The sequence below is a fragment of the Bos javanicus genome, chromosome 10, assembly GCF_032452875.1.
Source record: "Bos javanicus breed banteng chromosome 10, ARS-OSU_banteng_1.0, whole genome shotgun sequence".
Classification (NCBI taxonomy): Eukaryota; Metazoa; Chordata; class Mammalia; order Artiodactyla; family Bovidae; genus Bos; species Bos javanicus.
Genome location: NC_083877.1, coordinates 101,937,244 through 101,954,553, shown reverse-complemented (window position 1 = coordinate 101,954,553; position 17,310 = coordinate 101,937,244). Strand labels below are relative to the sequence as shown.

The 17,310-nt window shown below is 51.2% G+C and overlaps 1 protein-coding gene across 7 annotated transcripts in view; it reads left to right on the top strand.

The window, feature by feature from the left end:
- Positions 1–17,310, top strand: part of TTC7B (tetratricopeptide repeat domain 7B) — a 277,951-nt gene that overhangs the window by 13,911 nt on the left and 246,730 nt on the right. For all 7 annotated transcript variants that reach the window (XM_061429699.1, XM_061429701.1, XM_061429698.1 and 4 more), the window contains one exon: positions 15,447–15,601. In XM_061429699.1, the coding sequence (XP_061285683.1) occupies positions 15,447–15,601 (155 nt within the window). The remainder of the gene's footprint in view (positions 1–15,446; positions 15,602–17,310) is intronic.

Sequence of the window (17,310 nt, the reverse complement as noted above, 5' to 3'; positions counted from 1 at the left end):
CACATTTGTTCTTTCAGGGTTCTGGAGGCCAGAAGCAGGGGATGGGTCCCCTCGGGCCACGTCCCTTCTGGGAGCCCCGGGAGGAGCCGTCTCCCGCCTCTGCGCGCTGCCATGCTCTTGGCTCGGGGCCCCGCCTTCGCCTCTGAAACCAGCGGTTCAGTGTCCTGCAGCCTCTCCGTCTCTGCGCCGGTCAGCATGTCTCCCCTCTGACTCTGACCCGCCTGCCTCTCTCTCCCAAGGGCCCGCCCAGGTGATCCAGGATAATCCTCCTATCTCAGGATCCTTAACTTAATCACATCTGCAAAATCCCCTCTGCCATGCATTCTGACATTCCACAAGCTCCAGAAGTTAGGATGTGCTGGCTTCATTGGGGTGTGGGGCTACCGTCCTCTCTGCTGTACATCCAGTCCTTTCCATTAGCTAGTCTGGCTTACTTTACCTCCAAGTTACACCAGGCTCCGAGAGGATGCTATCCCCTCAGCCGTCTGCATGGCAGGCTTCCCGTCATTCACGCCAGGCGTCTGCTTCTCCAGGGCTCCTGCTCTGACCTGGTTTCGGGTGGCCGTGAACACGCTCCCCGTGACGCCGCCCCGCCCTCTCTGTGTGCGCCTCTCACGGCCGTTGGGCCTTTCTCTGCTTTGTCTCATCTCTGTGCAGACACAGCTCTCCGGGGCAGAGGCGTCTCCCGTCTTGAGGCCTGCCCTGTGCCCCTAGCGTCGGCAGGTGTGAGCTCAGTGCAGACACTGGGTCCTGTTTTAAACACCTTCAGCTCCGGGAGCTGGGGGGCTTCTCCCAGGGGACCCCAAAAGGTGCTTAGACACTGCAGGGGGCTCTGGGAGAGAGGGAGGCAGGCCCAGCCGTCAGGCGCCCTCTGGGGAGTCAGGCCCCGGAAGGATGCTGGAGTGTGAGTGAGAGGGGCTGGCGGCCCGGGAGAGGGGGAGACTGCCTCTCACAGCTGCGGACTCAAGACATCTGTGTGCTTAGCTGGTGCACGAGGTTGGGGAAACCCTCCGTGGGGGACAGGACCCGCCACTCTCGATTCAGAGTTCAGTGTAACACGGCCGTGTGTTTTCATTTGAAATGACTGAGTCATGCTTTGCGAGGATGACAGATGTAAGTGGTCCTTAGAGTCGAATTGTTCAGAGGGGACACAGTGCAAGCGGCTGCTTCCCTGCGTGTCTCCCTGTCCTCTCACTCCCTGCCCCCGACATGGCCACGGTTGTGTCCTTCCTGGGGGTCCCGTCGGAAGTGCTCCGTGTACCTGTGCGCGTGCTAGAGGGTTTGCCGTCCGTCTCCGGCTCTCACACGCAGTACTGACACACGGTACTCCGTATTTTGTCTGTCTTTGAGCTGTTATCTGTCACCAGTGGAACGCTTAGTGTCTTAAAACAACCTTTCATTATTTTTCATGACTCTGGGCTTGCCAAACCTTGCTCCTGCCTCAGCGGCTGGGGGCCAGCTGAGGGACACTGTTGCCTGTGGCCTTGCAGCCTCCTGGGTCCAGACCAGCCGAGCACGTTCTCCCAGTGGTTGCGTTGCAGCAACATGGAGGTGGAAGGGAGTGAGCTCCTTTTGAGCTTCTGTGCATCGCATTGGCTCCTGTCATATCAGTTGGAGTGAGTTGCGTGGCCATGCCCAGGGTCCACGGGAAGGCCATGAAGCGTGCAGATTCAGGCAGACACGTGCCCGGGGTCCAGGGGAAGGCCACGAAGTGTGCAGATTCAGGCAGACACGAGGAAGGGCCTGGGGCAGTTTGTGCGATCAGGCTACTGTGAGTATTTGCATCTGTTCCCTTTGTTTATTGGACACCGCCTGTCCCACTGCCCGGGTCCACCGCCACTCATTTAACAGGACCCCTGTCACCGCCCTTTGCCATGAAGGCCGCCTGCAGTGAGCGTTCTTACATGGACCTCTTTGTGCTAAGAGTGCGTGCACCCATGGGCGAGTTTCTGAAGCTGGAGTTTCTGGGTCGGGTGTTGCGGGAACGCATGTTGTTCTGCGGGTGTTTTAGCTGTTGCTGAACTGCTCTCTGCAGACACGTCAATGTCCACTCCTTCCAACACCATCTGATGGTCTCTGTTTTCCTGTTAACAGGCTTTGGGAGGCAGGAGGATCCCAGATGCTGCGAGCGTTAAGGTCCCCATAGTTTACAGGAGGCCACTGAGAGGGGCTGGAGTTCACGGAGGTCACATGCAGCCTGAGAGGTGGGAGCCTGGCCATCCTTGCCCAGTAACGAAGGGGACAAACCAGTTCCTCCTTCTGTAGGGCTTTGTTTTTCCCCTTGGATCTGAGTCACGGCAGGAGTAGTTTGAATAGATCTAATGCCTTCCTATTGACATAGAAACTGAGCGGTTGAGATTTTTGGCGTTGATATCAAGCGCTCCTTGGAGCAGAGTGGAAAGCTGGTGTCTTTTCTTCCCCATCGGATCAAATCTCTTGCTGCAGCTGTTCGCCCCGCAGAGGGAAGCTATGAGGAAGGGGCAGGGGCTTCCGTGGCTCCCCGGGGGCTGAGGCCGCCCGGGCTTGGGCTGGTCGGAACCAGAACCCCCCAGGGGCCAATTCCCCAGGCTCTTCGAGGTGAGGGCCCTGGGGAATGGTCTCTTCAGGCTTCTTCTCTGTTTACGTCACTGGGGAGCCGGTTTCTGCCGCCTCAAAGCCCTCAAGCCGCCTGCCCGGGAAACGTGAAAGGACTCCTGGCCCCTTCCCCGCCTCCCTTTGGTCATGCAAGACTACCCGGGGGAGCAGGAGAGGACCTGGAAACTCCTGTCCCCGCTCGGTCGGGGCTGCGGAGGAAGCCGGGCCCCCGTGCCTGAAGCCGACGTCCGCTCGGTTTGTGCCGGGAGACCCGGCAGGCCCAGCCCGGCTTCGCGGCCCCGCTCCAGGACAGACGGACTCGGGGGGGCCCTTGGACATCGCTGCTCCTCTTAGGCCGACTCCCCACCGGAGCCGGAGGTGGTGGCGGGCTCCGCGTCGGGCGGCGTCTGCAGGACCCGGGGCGATGCGGACGCCAGCGCACGACCGGCGTTTGGCGCGGGGCGGCTCGGCCGGTGACGGACGCTGCTCAGTGTCTGCGACGCCGGCTGGACTGTGGGCCTCCCGAGCGCAGGGACCGTGTCTCGGAGAGCTCTGTAGCCCTGGTGGATCCAGCGTAACCGTCCTGGGAAATAGTAAGTCCTAAATAAATGGAAAAAAAAATAGAGCTAGTAACAGACACTTAGTCAGCACCTGCTCGGCACTATATGCGTCACGTACACCATCTCTAGTCCTCACAGTTGCCAAAGGTGAGAAAACTAAGGCTCAGAGAGGCTAGCAACCTGCCCAGTGCCGCACAGCTGGGAAGAGAGGAGCAAGCCTTCAGGCCCAGGCCGTCCGAGGTCGAGGCTGTTTCTCACGACGTGCTCCTGGGCTCCCCGCCCGGGAGCACGCCCCGGGGAGCACGCCCCGGGGAGCACGCCCCGGGGAGCACGCCGCAGCCCACTCTGCAGTCCCCCTGCCCCGCCCAGCTCCCGCTGTGTGAGTAGCCCGTGGGGGAGACGGAAGTCTTTCGGATCAGGATTCTGGGAGGCTCTCCAGGCAGCCGTGGGGAGCGTCTTGCTTGCTGTCCAGTCCTCGGGGATCACTTTCCTCTGTTGCCTGATGTCCAATGTCTTGAAAACTATTTTTTTAATGTAAACTATTGATTTTGTGGTTTTTTCAGATGGAAGGGTAAATTTTGTCCATCTTTTCTGTAAGGGAAAGTCTGTTTTTAACATTTTGATCCTCCTTTATTCTGTATTTAATTCTTTAATCCAGTGGGAATTAATTTTCTTGTGTGTCCCGAGGTACCTTTCTCCCTTGTGCATCATCGCCCTGGCGTGTAGTGGGACACACGGTTGGGCCATGACCACTGGGTCAGGGCCGTCTGTTTCTTTTGTCGATAGTGGATTCTGATCGGGAAGCCGTGGGTCCTTGGCCAGCACCCAGGAGCCTCCTCCATCACTAGGACTGAGCCTTGCAGCCTCTGGCCTTGTAATTTCTGCATAACATCTCCAGCATGAGCTGGTTGATACTTGTAAGATTTCTGCCTTCCTCATGGGGAGAGTGAGGGGCAAGGAAGTCACCTTTTTGAAAGGCAAGCCAAGAAAACTTAAATTTGCCCAGGAGATTAATTATAACCTGGAAATTTAAAAAATTTCAAAATGGTTTTGTAGCCGCTGTGCTATCTTTCAAATTGAATTTTTCTCTTTGTCCAGAATGTGCAGCTCCTTCTAGAACTGAGGAACTGATCCTCGCCTACCTAACAGGAGACCCCCTCCCCACCACCCACCCATTCTCCCCTCCCTTCATGGTTCAGCTCTTGGAGTTTCCCCAAGCAGCTGGGCTGTGTCGCACCTTTGCATGTTCTGTTCCTTCTGCCCAGAACGCCTTTCCACACATTTTCCTCCTTGCAAATAAATGCCCGTAACACACTTGGTGAAGGCTTTGTCTCCTCCTCCACCCAGCCAGGGCTATACACGTCTTTGTTGGAACCCACTCCTCTGTCCATGGGATTCTCCAGGCAAGAATACTGGAGTGGGTTGCCAGGCCCTCCTCCAGGGGACCTTCCTGACCCAGGGGTTGAACCCTCATCTCTTATGTCTCCTGCATTGGCAGGCGGGTTCTTTACCACTAGCGCCACCTGGAAAGCCTGAAATGAGGGACACGGTCTTGTAACCCTAAGGACAGCCTCTTCTCTCAGCTAAACCCCTGCCTGGGCCCCTCCCCACTGCTCTGGAGCGCAGGGCTCTCTTCACATCTTGCATTGAGACTCTGGGGACTTGCCCCAGCGTCAGGAGATCAGTGAACACCAAGGACGCAGACCCTACCCAGTACTGGGGACTAGTTTTTACCCCTTCAGCTGTGCAGCTCTTTGTTTACAGAAACATTTTTGCAAGCCTAGGAAGTAAAAGGGACTTCCCCAGTGGTTCAGTGGGTAAAGAATCTGCCTGCAATGGGATTCCATCCCTGGGTCGGGAAGATCCCCTGGAGGAGGAGAGGGCAACCCACTCCAGTATTCTTGCCTGAAAAATCCCATGGACAGATTACAGCCTGGTGGGCTAGAGTCCAGAGAGTTGCAGAGTCCGACACGACTGAGCAACTAAGCGAGCACAAGCACAGGGAAGTCAAGACCCACGAAACAGGAGAGGTGAAGAGTCAAGGCGCTCTACCAAAGCCCTCAGCTGGCTTCTGTGGAGTTCTGTTTAGAAAGCAGTCATCTTGGGGATGGATGTGGCCAAGTTTTCTCAGATAATGGTTCTCAACGGAAAGCCTGTTCTGTGTTTGGGAGATCTAGCTGGGATACAAGTCTGGCCACTGTAACAAAGGTCAGAGTAACAGTGACTGGAGCAGAACAAGGCGAAAGTTAATGTTTCCCTCTTGTGTCCCAGCTGGTCGTGAGCAGCGTCCAGGGCTCGGTGGCTGCTCGTGGGTGTCGGAGACCGAGGCTTCCTGTGCCTTGCCGTCACCACCCACAGAAGCTGGCTCCGCCTGGTGCTCTGGGCAGGTGCCCGTCTCCCTTCCTAGCAGCTGGTGGGGGTGCAGTGGGCATAGACGCAAGCTCGTCCCCTCTTGGGCCCGGCCGTGATGCTCGCGTGTCCTGGCAGCTGTCACTGCCCACGCGGCAGCTCCCTGCAGCCCGGGAGGCTGTGTGCACTGGTGAGCCCGGGGCACTCTGATCTGAAGGAAGCAGGGGAGGCCAAGTATTCCGGGGTGCCTGGCAGACGCTGCCAAAGGCAGGGACAGGCCGACCCCGACGGGGCGCTCCACACGCCTCTGCCGTTACTGAGTTACTTCACTTACTGCGGGTTCTTCAGGCCTCCCCGTGCGGTCCAGGAGAGGCCGGGCAGCCGGGAGGCTCGGGCGGGGCCTTGGAGGAGGTCAGCGGGGACGAGGCGCCGCCAGCGCGTCCTCAGCACCCAGAGCCCCCGAAGGCCTGAGGACCGAACCTGGCGGGCCGTGGGGAGAACGTGCCAGGGCCGTGTCCCAGGCTGAAGGGTTTGGACATCACCCGCGGTGGCGGGGCTGGGGAGCGGGGACCGGGAGGCGCTGAGTTCGGAGCCCAGCTGGTCTCCTCACACCACCCGGGTCTCTGGGCACTTTGCTCAGGGCAAAGGCAGCTGGCCTGCGCGCCTTTCTTAGGCAGGCTGTCCCCGCGCCTGGCCTGTCCTCCTCCTCTCGTCCGCCAGCCCGGGCCGCTCCTCCTCCGAGGCCCAGCTGAGCGCGGTGGCCCTCCAGGCCGCAGCCGCTGCTCCTGAGCGCTCATCGGCTCCATCCTGCAGCCCTGCTGCGGTCGCAGTGTGGCCTTCTCATCCAGGCGGGAAGCAGATGCTTCGAGAAGTGAGCTAATGTGCCCCGGCCCCGCACCTAGAAAGAGGCGCAGGGGGCCGCGGTGGCGCAGGGGGCCCGCAGTCTCTTGTCCGGTCTGCTCTCTGGCCCGGGGATTCCGCTCTGTGTGCTGTTTCCAGAGGCCGGCGGACGGCAGCGGCAGGGGGTGAGGCTGGTGGTGAGGAGCAGGGTGGAGCGGTGCAGCGAGAGGGTCCTCGACTTACCTGTCAGAGCCTTTCTTAGAATTACCATCCCCCCACTGCTGAGATTAAATCCAGGGCCAAAGTCACAGGGTGACACACAGATTTAAATCTAGGACTCTGAACCCCATTTTACTTTTTTATTTCTTAGAAACTTAAAGTATGCAGTAAAGAAATTCAATGTATACTGAATGCTTTTACCTCTCAGAAATAATTGCTATTAATATCCTGACATATATATTTTTTCTATAGTTTATACAAGAGTTCATTTTTTCTAAAAGTAATAGGAAATGATTCTGCTCAATAGAATTCAAACTTTAAAGATGAGAGCTTAAAAATTATTCCAAATGTTATCATTCAGAGATTCCTCTCATTCACTCCAGTGATAATCACTCTAGACATCTCTCTAGGGACATAGACCGATTTAAAGAGGAGCAGACATCCTTGTATAAGCAGCGCTCACTACTCCTGTTCAGTACAGTAGCCAATAGCCACATGTGGCTGCTTGACTTCTTGAATCATGGGAGGTGTGAATCAAGATGTGCTACAAGTACAAAGAACAGACTGGATTTAGAAAAATTAACATGAAAAACGATGTAAAAATATCTCAACTTAAAAATACTGATTACTTGTTAAATTGATAATATTTGAGATATATTGAGTTGAACAAAATATATTATTAAAATTAACTTCACTCTTAATAATTAAAGTTAACTTTTTCTCTTTTAATACAGCTACTACACATTTTAAAGTAACATGCAGCTTGCATATGTTTCTGTTGGATAGCAGTGCTCTGTTTAGAAAATAAACTAGTAATAAGCATTCATACTGCACCGAAATGCAGTACTTCGATGCAGTCTCAAAAATGACAGAATGATCTCTGTTCGTTTCCAAGGCAAACCATTCAATATCACAGTAATCCAAGTCTATGCCTCAACCAGTAACGCTGAAGAAGCTGAAGTTGCACAGTTCTATGAAGACCTACAAGAACTTTTAGAACTAACACCCAAAAAAGATGTCCTTTTCATTATAGGGGACTGGAATGCAAAAGTAGGAAGTCAAGAAACACCTGGAGTAACAGGCAAATTTGGCCTTGGAACACGGAATGAGGCAGGGCAAAGACTAATAGAGTTTTGCCAAGAGAACACACTGGTCATAGCAAACACCCTCTTTCAACAACACAAGAGAAGACTCTACATGTGGACATCACCAGATGGTTAACACCGAAATCAGATTGATTATATTCTTTGCAGCCAAAGATGGAGAAGCTCTATACAGTCAGCAAAAACAAGACCAGGAGCTGACTGTGGCTCAGATCATGAACTCCTTATTGCCAAATTCAGACTTAAATTGAAGAAAGTAGGGAAAACCACTAGACCATTCAGGTATGACCTAAATCAAATCCCTTATGATTATACAGTGGAAGTGAGAAATAGATTTAAGGGCCTAGATCTGATAGATGGAGTGCCTGATGAACTATGGACTGAGGTTCATGACATTGTACAGGAGACAGGGATCAAGACCATCCCCATGGAAAAGAAATGCAAAAAAGCAAAGTGGCTGTCTGGGGAGGCCTTACAAATAGCTGTGAAAAGAAGAGAAGCGAAAAGCGAAGGAGAAAAGGAAAGATAGAAGCATCTGAATGCAGAGTTCCAAAGAATAGCAAGGAGAGATAAGAAAGCCTTCCTCAGCGATCAATGCAAAGAAATAGAGGAAAACAACAGAATGGGAAAGACTAGAGATCTCTTCAAGAAAATTAGAGATACCAAGGGAACATTTCATGCAAAGATGAGCTCGATAAAGGACAGAAAGGGTATGGACCTAACAGAAGCAGAAGATATTAAGAAGAGGTGGCAAGAATACACAGAAGAACTGTACAAAAAAGATCTTCATGACCAAGATAATCACGATGGTGTGATCACTCACCTAGAGCCAGATATCCTGGAATGTGAAGTCAAGTGGGCCTTAGAAAGCATCACTATGAACAAAGCTAGTGGAGGTGATGAAATTCCAGTTGAGCTACTTCATATCCTGGAAGATGATGCTGTGAAAGTGCTGCACTCCATATGCCAGCAAATTTGGAAAACTCAGCAGTGGCCACAGGACTGGAAAAGGTCAGTTTTCATTCCAATCCCAAAGAAAGGCAATGCCAAAGAATGCTCAAACTACCACACAATTGCACTCATCTCACACGCTAGTAAAGTAATGCTCAAAATTCTCCAAGCTAGGCTTCAGCAATACATGAACCATGAACTTCCAGATGTTCAAGCTGGTTTGAGAAAAGGCAGAGGAAGCAGCAATCAAATTACCAACATCCGCTGGATCATGGAAAAAGCAAGAGAGTTCCAGAAATACATCTATTTCTGCTTTATTGACTATGCTAAAGCCTTTGACTGCATGGATAATAATAATAAACTGTGGAAAATTCTTCCAGAGATGGGAATACCAGACCACAGGACCTGCCTCTTGAAAAACCTTTATGCAGGTCAGGAAGCAACAGTTAGAACTGGACATGGAACAACAGACTGGTTCCAAATAGGAAAAGGAGTACATCAAGGCTGTATATTGTCACCCTGCTTATTTAACTTATATGCCGAGTACATCATGAGAAATGCTGGGTTGGAAGAAGCACAAGCTGGAATCAAGATTGCCAGGAGAAATATCAATAACCTCAGATATGCAGATGACACCACCCTTATGGCAGAAAGTGAAGAGGAACTAAAAAGCCTCTTGATGAAAGTGAAAGAGGAGAGTGAAAAAGTTGGCTTAAAGCTCAACATTCAGAAAACTAAGATCATGGCATGTGGTCCCATCACTTCATGGCAAATAGATGGGGAAACAGTGGAAACAGTGTCAGACTTTATTTTTGGGGGCTCCAAAATCACTGCAGATGGTGACTGCAGCCATGAAATTAAAAAATGCTTACTCCTTGGAAGAAAAGTTATAACCAACCTAGATAGCATATTCAAAAGCAGAGACATCACTTTGCCAACAAAGGTCTGTCCAGTCAGGCTATGGTTTTTCCAGTGGTCATGTATGGATGTGAGAGTTGGACTGTGAAGAAAGCTGAGCACCGAAGAATTGATGCTTTTGAACTGTGGTGCTGGAGAAGACTCTTGAGAGTCCCTTGGACTGCAAGGAGATCCAACCCGTCCATCCTAAAGGAGATTAGTCCTGGGTGTTCTTTGGAAGGAATGATGCTAAAGCTGAAATTCCCATACTTTGGCCACCTGATGTGAAGAGTTGACTCATTGGAAAAGACTCTGATGCTGGGAGGGATTGGGGGCAGGAGGAGAAGGGGACCAGAGAGGATGAGATGACTGGATGGCATCACTGACTCGATGGACATGAGTTTGAGTGAACTCCAGAAGTTGGTGATGGCCAGGGAGGCCTGGCGTGCTGCAGTTCATGGGGTCCGCAAAGAGTCAGACACGACTGAGCGACTGAACTGACTGACTGACTGAAGCATTCGTGGAAAGAACAAACTGAATCTGAAGGAACTGTAGGGCTCCATATAAATGCTTCACCTCGTGACATCAGTTCTGAAAAAAGTGAAGTCGCTCAGTTGTGTCCAACTCTTTGTGACCCCATGGGCTGTAGCCTACCAGGCTTCTCCATCCATGGGATTTTCCAGGCAAGAATACTGGAGTGGTTTGCCATTTCCTTCTCCAGGGGATCTTCCTGACCCAGGGATTGAACCTGGGTCTCCTGCATTGCAGGCAGACTCTTTACCCTCAGAGCTACCAGGAAAGCCCCTAAAGAGTCCAATAAAGCTTTAAAAAGTTTGATGTTGGGACTTCCCTGGCAGTCGAGCGGTTAAGACTCCATGCTTCCACTGCAGGAGCTGCCATTTCGAACCCTGGTCAGGGAATTAAGTTCCTGCTTGCTGAGTGGTCCAGCCAAAATGAGAAAAAAAAATTAAATAAAAGAGATCCTTGATACCATAAAAAAATATCAGAGTCATGTTTTTTTTCCTTTAACATATATTGAGTTTTGAAAAATGAGGGCGTGGCCCCCTGAGGTTCCTCCCAGTTTCTGAGATACAGAGTTTGCATTGTATTAGCTTATAATAGCCGTGTTCTGTCCCGTGATTCTCGCACGCCGTCAGTATTTCTGCATGTGAAGCTCCGGTGCTCACCCTCAGGCCTCTCCCTGCCCGTCCTTCACCCCCGAGTCCGGGTTCTTTCTCAGGAAGCTCACACTTCCCGGAGGAAGCGCCGTTGCTCCGGTTCTGGCTGCTCCGTGTCCCGGGCTCCGCTCTGTGCCCCGGGCCCCGTGCGCACACGGCCTCACGGTCCTGGCGTTGTCGCAGCCCCGGGGCCTGCCTGGTGTCCTGCACAACTCTCAGGCAATTGCTTTCTCTTCTCAGACGACTGGATGATACTGTGTTCAACAGCCTACTCAGCCCTGTTTGGTGTTGCTTGGCTCCTCCCAGGCCCTCGGTCTAGTCTCTAGAATCAGCTCCCCAGTGCAAGACAGAGGCGCTGCTGAGAACTAGTGATTCAGCAGCTTTGGGTCACTGACCAGAGGACTTGGAAAGGCTCTCGTTACAGCTCGTAGACCCAATTCTCCAAATCTCAGTGGGTCTTCTGTGATATATATGTATATATTTTTTGGTTAATTTTTGTTGTTGCTCAGTTGCTAAGTGGTGTCCAACTCTTTGCCACCCCATGGACTGTACCTACCAGGCTCCCCTGTCCTTCACTGTCTCCCAGGGTGTGCTCAGATTCATGTCCGTTGAACTGGTGGCCATCCAACCATCTCATCCTTTGCTGCCCTCTTCTCCTTTTACCTTCAGTCTCTCCCAGCATCAGGGTCTTTTCCAATGAGTCGATCTTCGCATCAAGTGGTCAAAGTATTGGAGCTTCAGCTTCAGCATCAGTCTTTCCAATGAATATTCAGGACTGATTTCCTTTAGGATGGACTGGTTGGATCTCCTGGCAGTCCAAGGGACTCTCAAGAGTCTTCTCCAGCACCACAGTTCAAAAGCATCAGTTCTTTGGTGTTCAGCTTTCTTTATGGTCCAACTCTCACATCCATACATGACCACTGGAAAAACTATAGCCTTAACTAGACCGATCTTTGTCGGCAAAGTAATGTCTCTGCTTTTTAATATGCTGTCTAGGTTGGTCATAGCTTTCCTTCCAAGGAGTAAGCATCTTTTAATTTCATGGCTGCAATCTCCATCTGCAGTTTTGGAGCCAAAAAAGTGAAGTCTCTCACTGCTACCACCTTTCCTCCATCTATTTCCCATGAACTGATGGGACCGTGGATGCCATGATCTTCGTTTTCTGAATGTTGAGCTTTAAGCCAACTTTTTCACTCTCCTCTTTCACTTTCGTCAAAAGGCTTTTGAGTTCCTCTTACTTTCTGCCATAAGGGTGGTGTCATCTGCATATCTGAGGTTATTGATATTGCTCCCGGCAGTCTTGATTCCAGCTTGTGCTTCTTCCAGTCCAGCGTTTCTCATGATGTACTCGGCATAGAAGTTAAATAAGCAGGGTGACAATATACAGCCTTGACGGACTCCTTTTCCTATTTGGAACCAGTCTGTTGTTCCATGTCCAGTTCTAACTGTTGCTTCCTGACCTGCATAAAGGTTTTTCAAGAGGCAGGTCCTGTGGTCTGGTATTCCCATCTCTGGAAGAATTTTCCACAGTTTGTTCTGATCCACACAGTCAAAGGCTTTAGGATAGTCAATGAAGCAGAAGTAAATGTTTTTCTGGAATTCCTTTGCCTTCTCTGTGATCCAACAAATGGTGGCAATTTGATCTCTGATTCCACTGCCTTTTCTAAATCCAGCTTCTACATTTGGAAGTTCTCAGTTCACATATTGCTAAAGCTTGGCTTGAAGGACTTTTAGCATGATCTTGCTAGTGTGTGAAATGAGCACAATTGTACAATAGTTTGAGAATTCTTTGGCATTGCCTTTCTTTGGGATTGGAATGAAAACTGACTTTTTCCAGTTCTGTGGCCATTGCTGAGTTTTCCAAATTTGTTGACATATTGAGTTGTAGCACTTTAATAGCATCATCTTTTAGGATTTTAGATAACTCAGCTGAAATTCCATTGTCTCCACTAACTTTGTTAGTTGTGATGCTTCCTGAGGCCCACTTGGCTTCATGCTCCAGGATGTCTGGTTCTAGGTGAGTGACCACACCATTGTGGTTATTGGGGTCGTTAAGACCGTTATTGTACAGTTCTGTGTATTCTTGCCCCTTCTTCTCTTCTTAATTTCTCCTGCTTGTATTAGGTCCTAACCATTTCTGTCCTTTATTGAGCCCATCCTTGAATGAAATGTTCCCTTGGTATCTCTAATTTTCTTGAAGAGGTCTCTCAGTTCAGTTCAGTTCAGTCCAGTCGCTCAGTTGTGTCTGACTCTTTGTGAGCCCATGAATCGCAGGACGCCAGGCCTCCCTGTCCATCACCAACTCCCGGAGTTTGCTCAAACTCATGTCCATCGATTTGGTGATGCCATCCAGCCATCTCATCCTCTGTCGTCCCCTTCTCCTCCTGCCCCCAATCCCTCCCAGCATCAGAGTCTTTTCCAATGAGTCTCTAGTCTTTCCCATTCTTCTGTTTTCCTCTCTTTCTTTGCATTGTTCACCTGAGAAGTCTTTCTTACCTTTCTTTGTTATTCTCTGGATTCAGGGGGGTGGGGCGTATCTTTCCTTTTTCCTTTGCCTTTTGCTCCTCTTTTCTTAGCTCTTTGTAAGGCCTCCTCAGACAACCACGTTGCCTTCTTGCATTTCTTTTTCTTGAATGGTTTTGGTCTCTCCCTCTTGTACAAGGTATGAACCTCTGTCCATAGTTCTTCAGGCACTCTGTCTACCAGACCTAATCCCTTGAATCTATTCATCACCTCCACAAATTATAAGGGATTTGATTTAGGTCATACCTGAATGGCTTAATGGTCTTCCTACTTTCTCCAATTTAAGCCTGAATTTTGCAGTAAGGAGCTCATGATCTGAGCTACAGTCAGCCCCTGGTCTTATTTTTGCTGACTGTACAGAGCTTCTCTATCTTTAGCTGCAAAGAATATAATCGATCTGATTTCAGTATTGACCATTTGCTGATGTCCATGTGTAGAGTCCTCTTTTGTGTTGTTGGAAAAAGGTGTTTGCTATGACCAGTGAGTTCTCTTGACAAAACTCTGTTAGCCTTTGCCCTGCTTCATTCTGTACTCTAAGGCCAAACTTGCCTGTTGCTCCAGGTATCTCTTGACTTCCTACTTTTGCATTCCGGTTCCCTGTGATGTAAAGAACATCTTTTTTTTGGTGTTCTAGAAGGTTTTGTAGGTCTTCATAGAACTGGTCAACTTCAGCTTCTTTGGCTAGTGGTTGGGCCTTAGACTTGGATTACTGTGATGCTGAATGATGTGCCTTGGAAACAAACCAAGATCATCTTGTCGTTTTTGAGATTGCACCCAAGTACTGCATTTCAGAGTCTGTTGTTGACTAAAAGGGCTACTGCATTTCTTCCAAGGGACTCTTGCCCAGGGTAGTAGATATAAGGGTCACCTGAATTAAATTCGCCCATTCCTGTCCATTTTTCCTTTTCCTAAGGTGTCTACATTCGCTCTTGTCATCTCCTGCTTGACCATGTCCGATTTGCCTCGATTCACGGACCTAACATTCCAGGTTCCTATGCAATATTGTTCTTTACAGCACTGGACTTTAGTTTCACCAGCAGACACATCCACAACTGTGCATCGTTTCTGCTGTGGCCGAGCCGCTTCGTTCTTTCTGAGACTTTTTCTCCACTCTTCCCCAGGAGCATATTGGACACCTTCTGACCTGGGGGATCATCTTCCGGGTGTCATATCTTTTTGCTTTTTCATACTGTTCATGAGGTTCTTGAGGCAGGAATGCTGGAGTGGTTTGCCGTTCCCTCCTCCATGGACCACACTTTGTCAGAACTTCCACCATGACCTGTCCGTGTTGGGTAGCCCTGGATGGCATGGCTCATAGCTTCATGAGTCACATAAGCCCCTTTGTCAGCAAGGCTGTGATCTGTGAAAGAGAACTCCTGTCATGGGTTTTAGCTTGAGGCATATTTTCCTAGGCCTTTAAAAAATGCATTTATATTTTAATACAATTATGTTCTGTTCCATCACAGAAAAAAATAGACCATGTTCAGGCTGGGGTATGAATTGTTCTGGGTGTTCTCAGAACAATCTGGATGTGTGGATTCCAAAGAGCTGCTCTCAGAGTGAGGTTTTTATTCTAATTAACAAGCCAACAGCAACAGTAACAAAGTTAGAAGTGTAAGTAATACACTCTTGGAGGAGAACCTTTACATACACATTCCCAGATATCATGTCCGTAGAGCTTTGACTTTTAGGCAGAAACAGACTGCATGTGTTCAGGTCATTTTCATACAAACTTGTTTTAAAGTGTTGCGTACACAAGACATTCTACCAGTTCATGTCCACATATAAGGCTATAGACCGCAAAAGAGCTAGAAGATTTCACTGCATTGTCTTTGGAAAATAGAGTATTGGGTCTTGTGTGTCTTGGTAAGATCGTACTGAATAAATCATAAGACAACTTTGTGTTTCCTACTGATCTTGAGCTCTCTCCATGTTAACATGTATCCGTCTTTTGGTTGGATGGCATCACCGAGTCGATGGACATGAGTCTGAGCAAACTCCGGGAGGTGGTGATGGACAGGGAGGCCTGCGGCGCTGCAGTCCATGGGGTCACAAAGAGTCAGACACGACTGAGCGACTGAGCAGCAACAGCAAATCTTTCTAGAGCAGCAAATACAGGCCGAGGAATGAGTGCTTGAGCTGCATCCTCCGGAAGCTTTACTAATTAAGAGGACTCACTGTGAGATGGTCCCAGAGACTCCCCACACGCAGACCGCCCTCGCCCCATTCACCCTCTTCTGTGTTCTTCGTAGATGACATGGCAGAGCTCCTCCTCGGGGAGGCCAAGCTGGAGCAGTACCTGAAGGAACACCCCCTGCGGCAGGGCGCCAGCCCCCGAGGCCCCCGGCCCCAGCTGACGGAGGTCCGCAAGCATCTGACTGCCGCCCTGGACCGAGGGAACCTCAAGGTACCGGGCCCTGGGGGCGGGGGGCCGGGCCGGGGAGGGGGCCGGGCCGGGGAGGGCGTCCCACACGCGGCGTGGGAGCCGCTCTGCCCGCCGTGCTTCCCTTCTCGGGAGGGGACTCGGCGCGGGGCTTCCAGACCAGCAGCTTCTCTCCCAGGAGAGCCCCCGAGGCCACGTTCTCCTGAGAAATGGCACTGCTGTCCCCAGGGGTCTGGAATGAAGCTGTCAGGTGCGGCCCGGAGCTCAGCCTGGCTTTGTCCCACCGACAGCGGAGGAGCTAGTCCCGCGGTTCCTTAGCGCACGATCCCCGCCCGAAGTCTGCAGCCCAGCGTCCCGGGCGGCCGGGCCGAGCTGTGGGGGACCCGGCGGGAGCCCCCTCTGCCCGCCCCCTAGTGCTTGAGGGGCTGCCCTGCGTTCATCCGCCCCGTCTCTGGGTCTCCTCTGCGTCCCCTCTCACGAGGCTCTCCTGTTGGAAGCCTTTCATCTCGCCTCACCCCCGGCCCCCTTCCCCTTCCCCAGCCCAGCCTGCCCTGCGGTGAGCGTTGACACCTCTGACTTCTGTCCTTCTTCCTTCCTCCCTTCCTGCACTTCCCTTCAGATTTAGGGACTCTTGTCTCCATGTTGGTTGTTCTTCACGAAGGTGGTTCTGGTGACTCCGATGGGCCTAGTGGCTCTGGTGGGTCTAGTTAGAGGGAATGGTGCAGCACTCAGGAGTCTTTCCGGGAGTGGGGGTGCGCCTGCTGCTGCGGGCGGGGTGGGGGCCCCTGACTAGGCTCTGTCCCACTTCCAACCCCCCTCATTTCGTCTGGAAAACTTTTTGTTTCACCGGTCCTCTTCAGCCCTCACAATCCAGTGTGACAGCAAGAATATTGAATTTCGACTTAGATTTCTCAGTTTGCTTTCCAGCATGGAGTCACAGGCTATGTGATCTTGGGAAGCTGTTTAACCTCTTTGAGCTTCACATTTCTCTCCTGTAAGCCCACTTAGCTCAAGTTGTTTTGAGTTTCAGGTGTACAAATTCTTTCACAATTGAATAGCTTTAGATACATGTCAGCTTTTGCTATTTTCCTGGTTCTGCCTATACAATTTTTCTCCCATTGCCAAAAGTGGGGCTTCCCCAATGGTTCAGCAGATAAAGAATCTGCCTGCCATGCTGGAGACACTGAAAACGCAGGATCGATCTCTGGGACAGGAAGATGCCCCTGGAGCAGGAAATGGCAGCCCACTGCAGTATTCTAGGTGGGAAAATCCCAGGGACAGAGGAAGCTGTGCAGGGAAAATCCCATGGGCTGCAGTCCAAGGGTCCCAGAGAGCCTGACACGACCGAGCGTGAGCACAAGAGCCTTGTAGAGTGCTCCAGAGTTGCCTTGCAGACCGCCCCACTCCCACTGGCCCATGTGAAATTTCCCCCTCCACTTGACCTCAAGGTCCAGGGTCTCCTGCCTGGGAGCTGGGGAAAGCCCTGTGCAGACACATTCTTGTTCAGTCACTCAGTCATGTCTGACTCTTTGTGACCCCATGGACTGCAGCACGCCAGGCCTCCCTGTCCTTCCCTGTCTCCCGGAGTTTGCCCACATTCACGTCCACTGAATCAGTGATGCCATCCAGCGACCTCATAGGTGCCCACGAAACACACGTGCACCGAGGCTGGAGAGACCAGAGCAGGGGGCAGTGTGGGGGCAAAAAGTCTGAACGAGTAGCCGGCGGCCTGG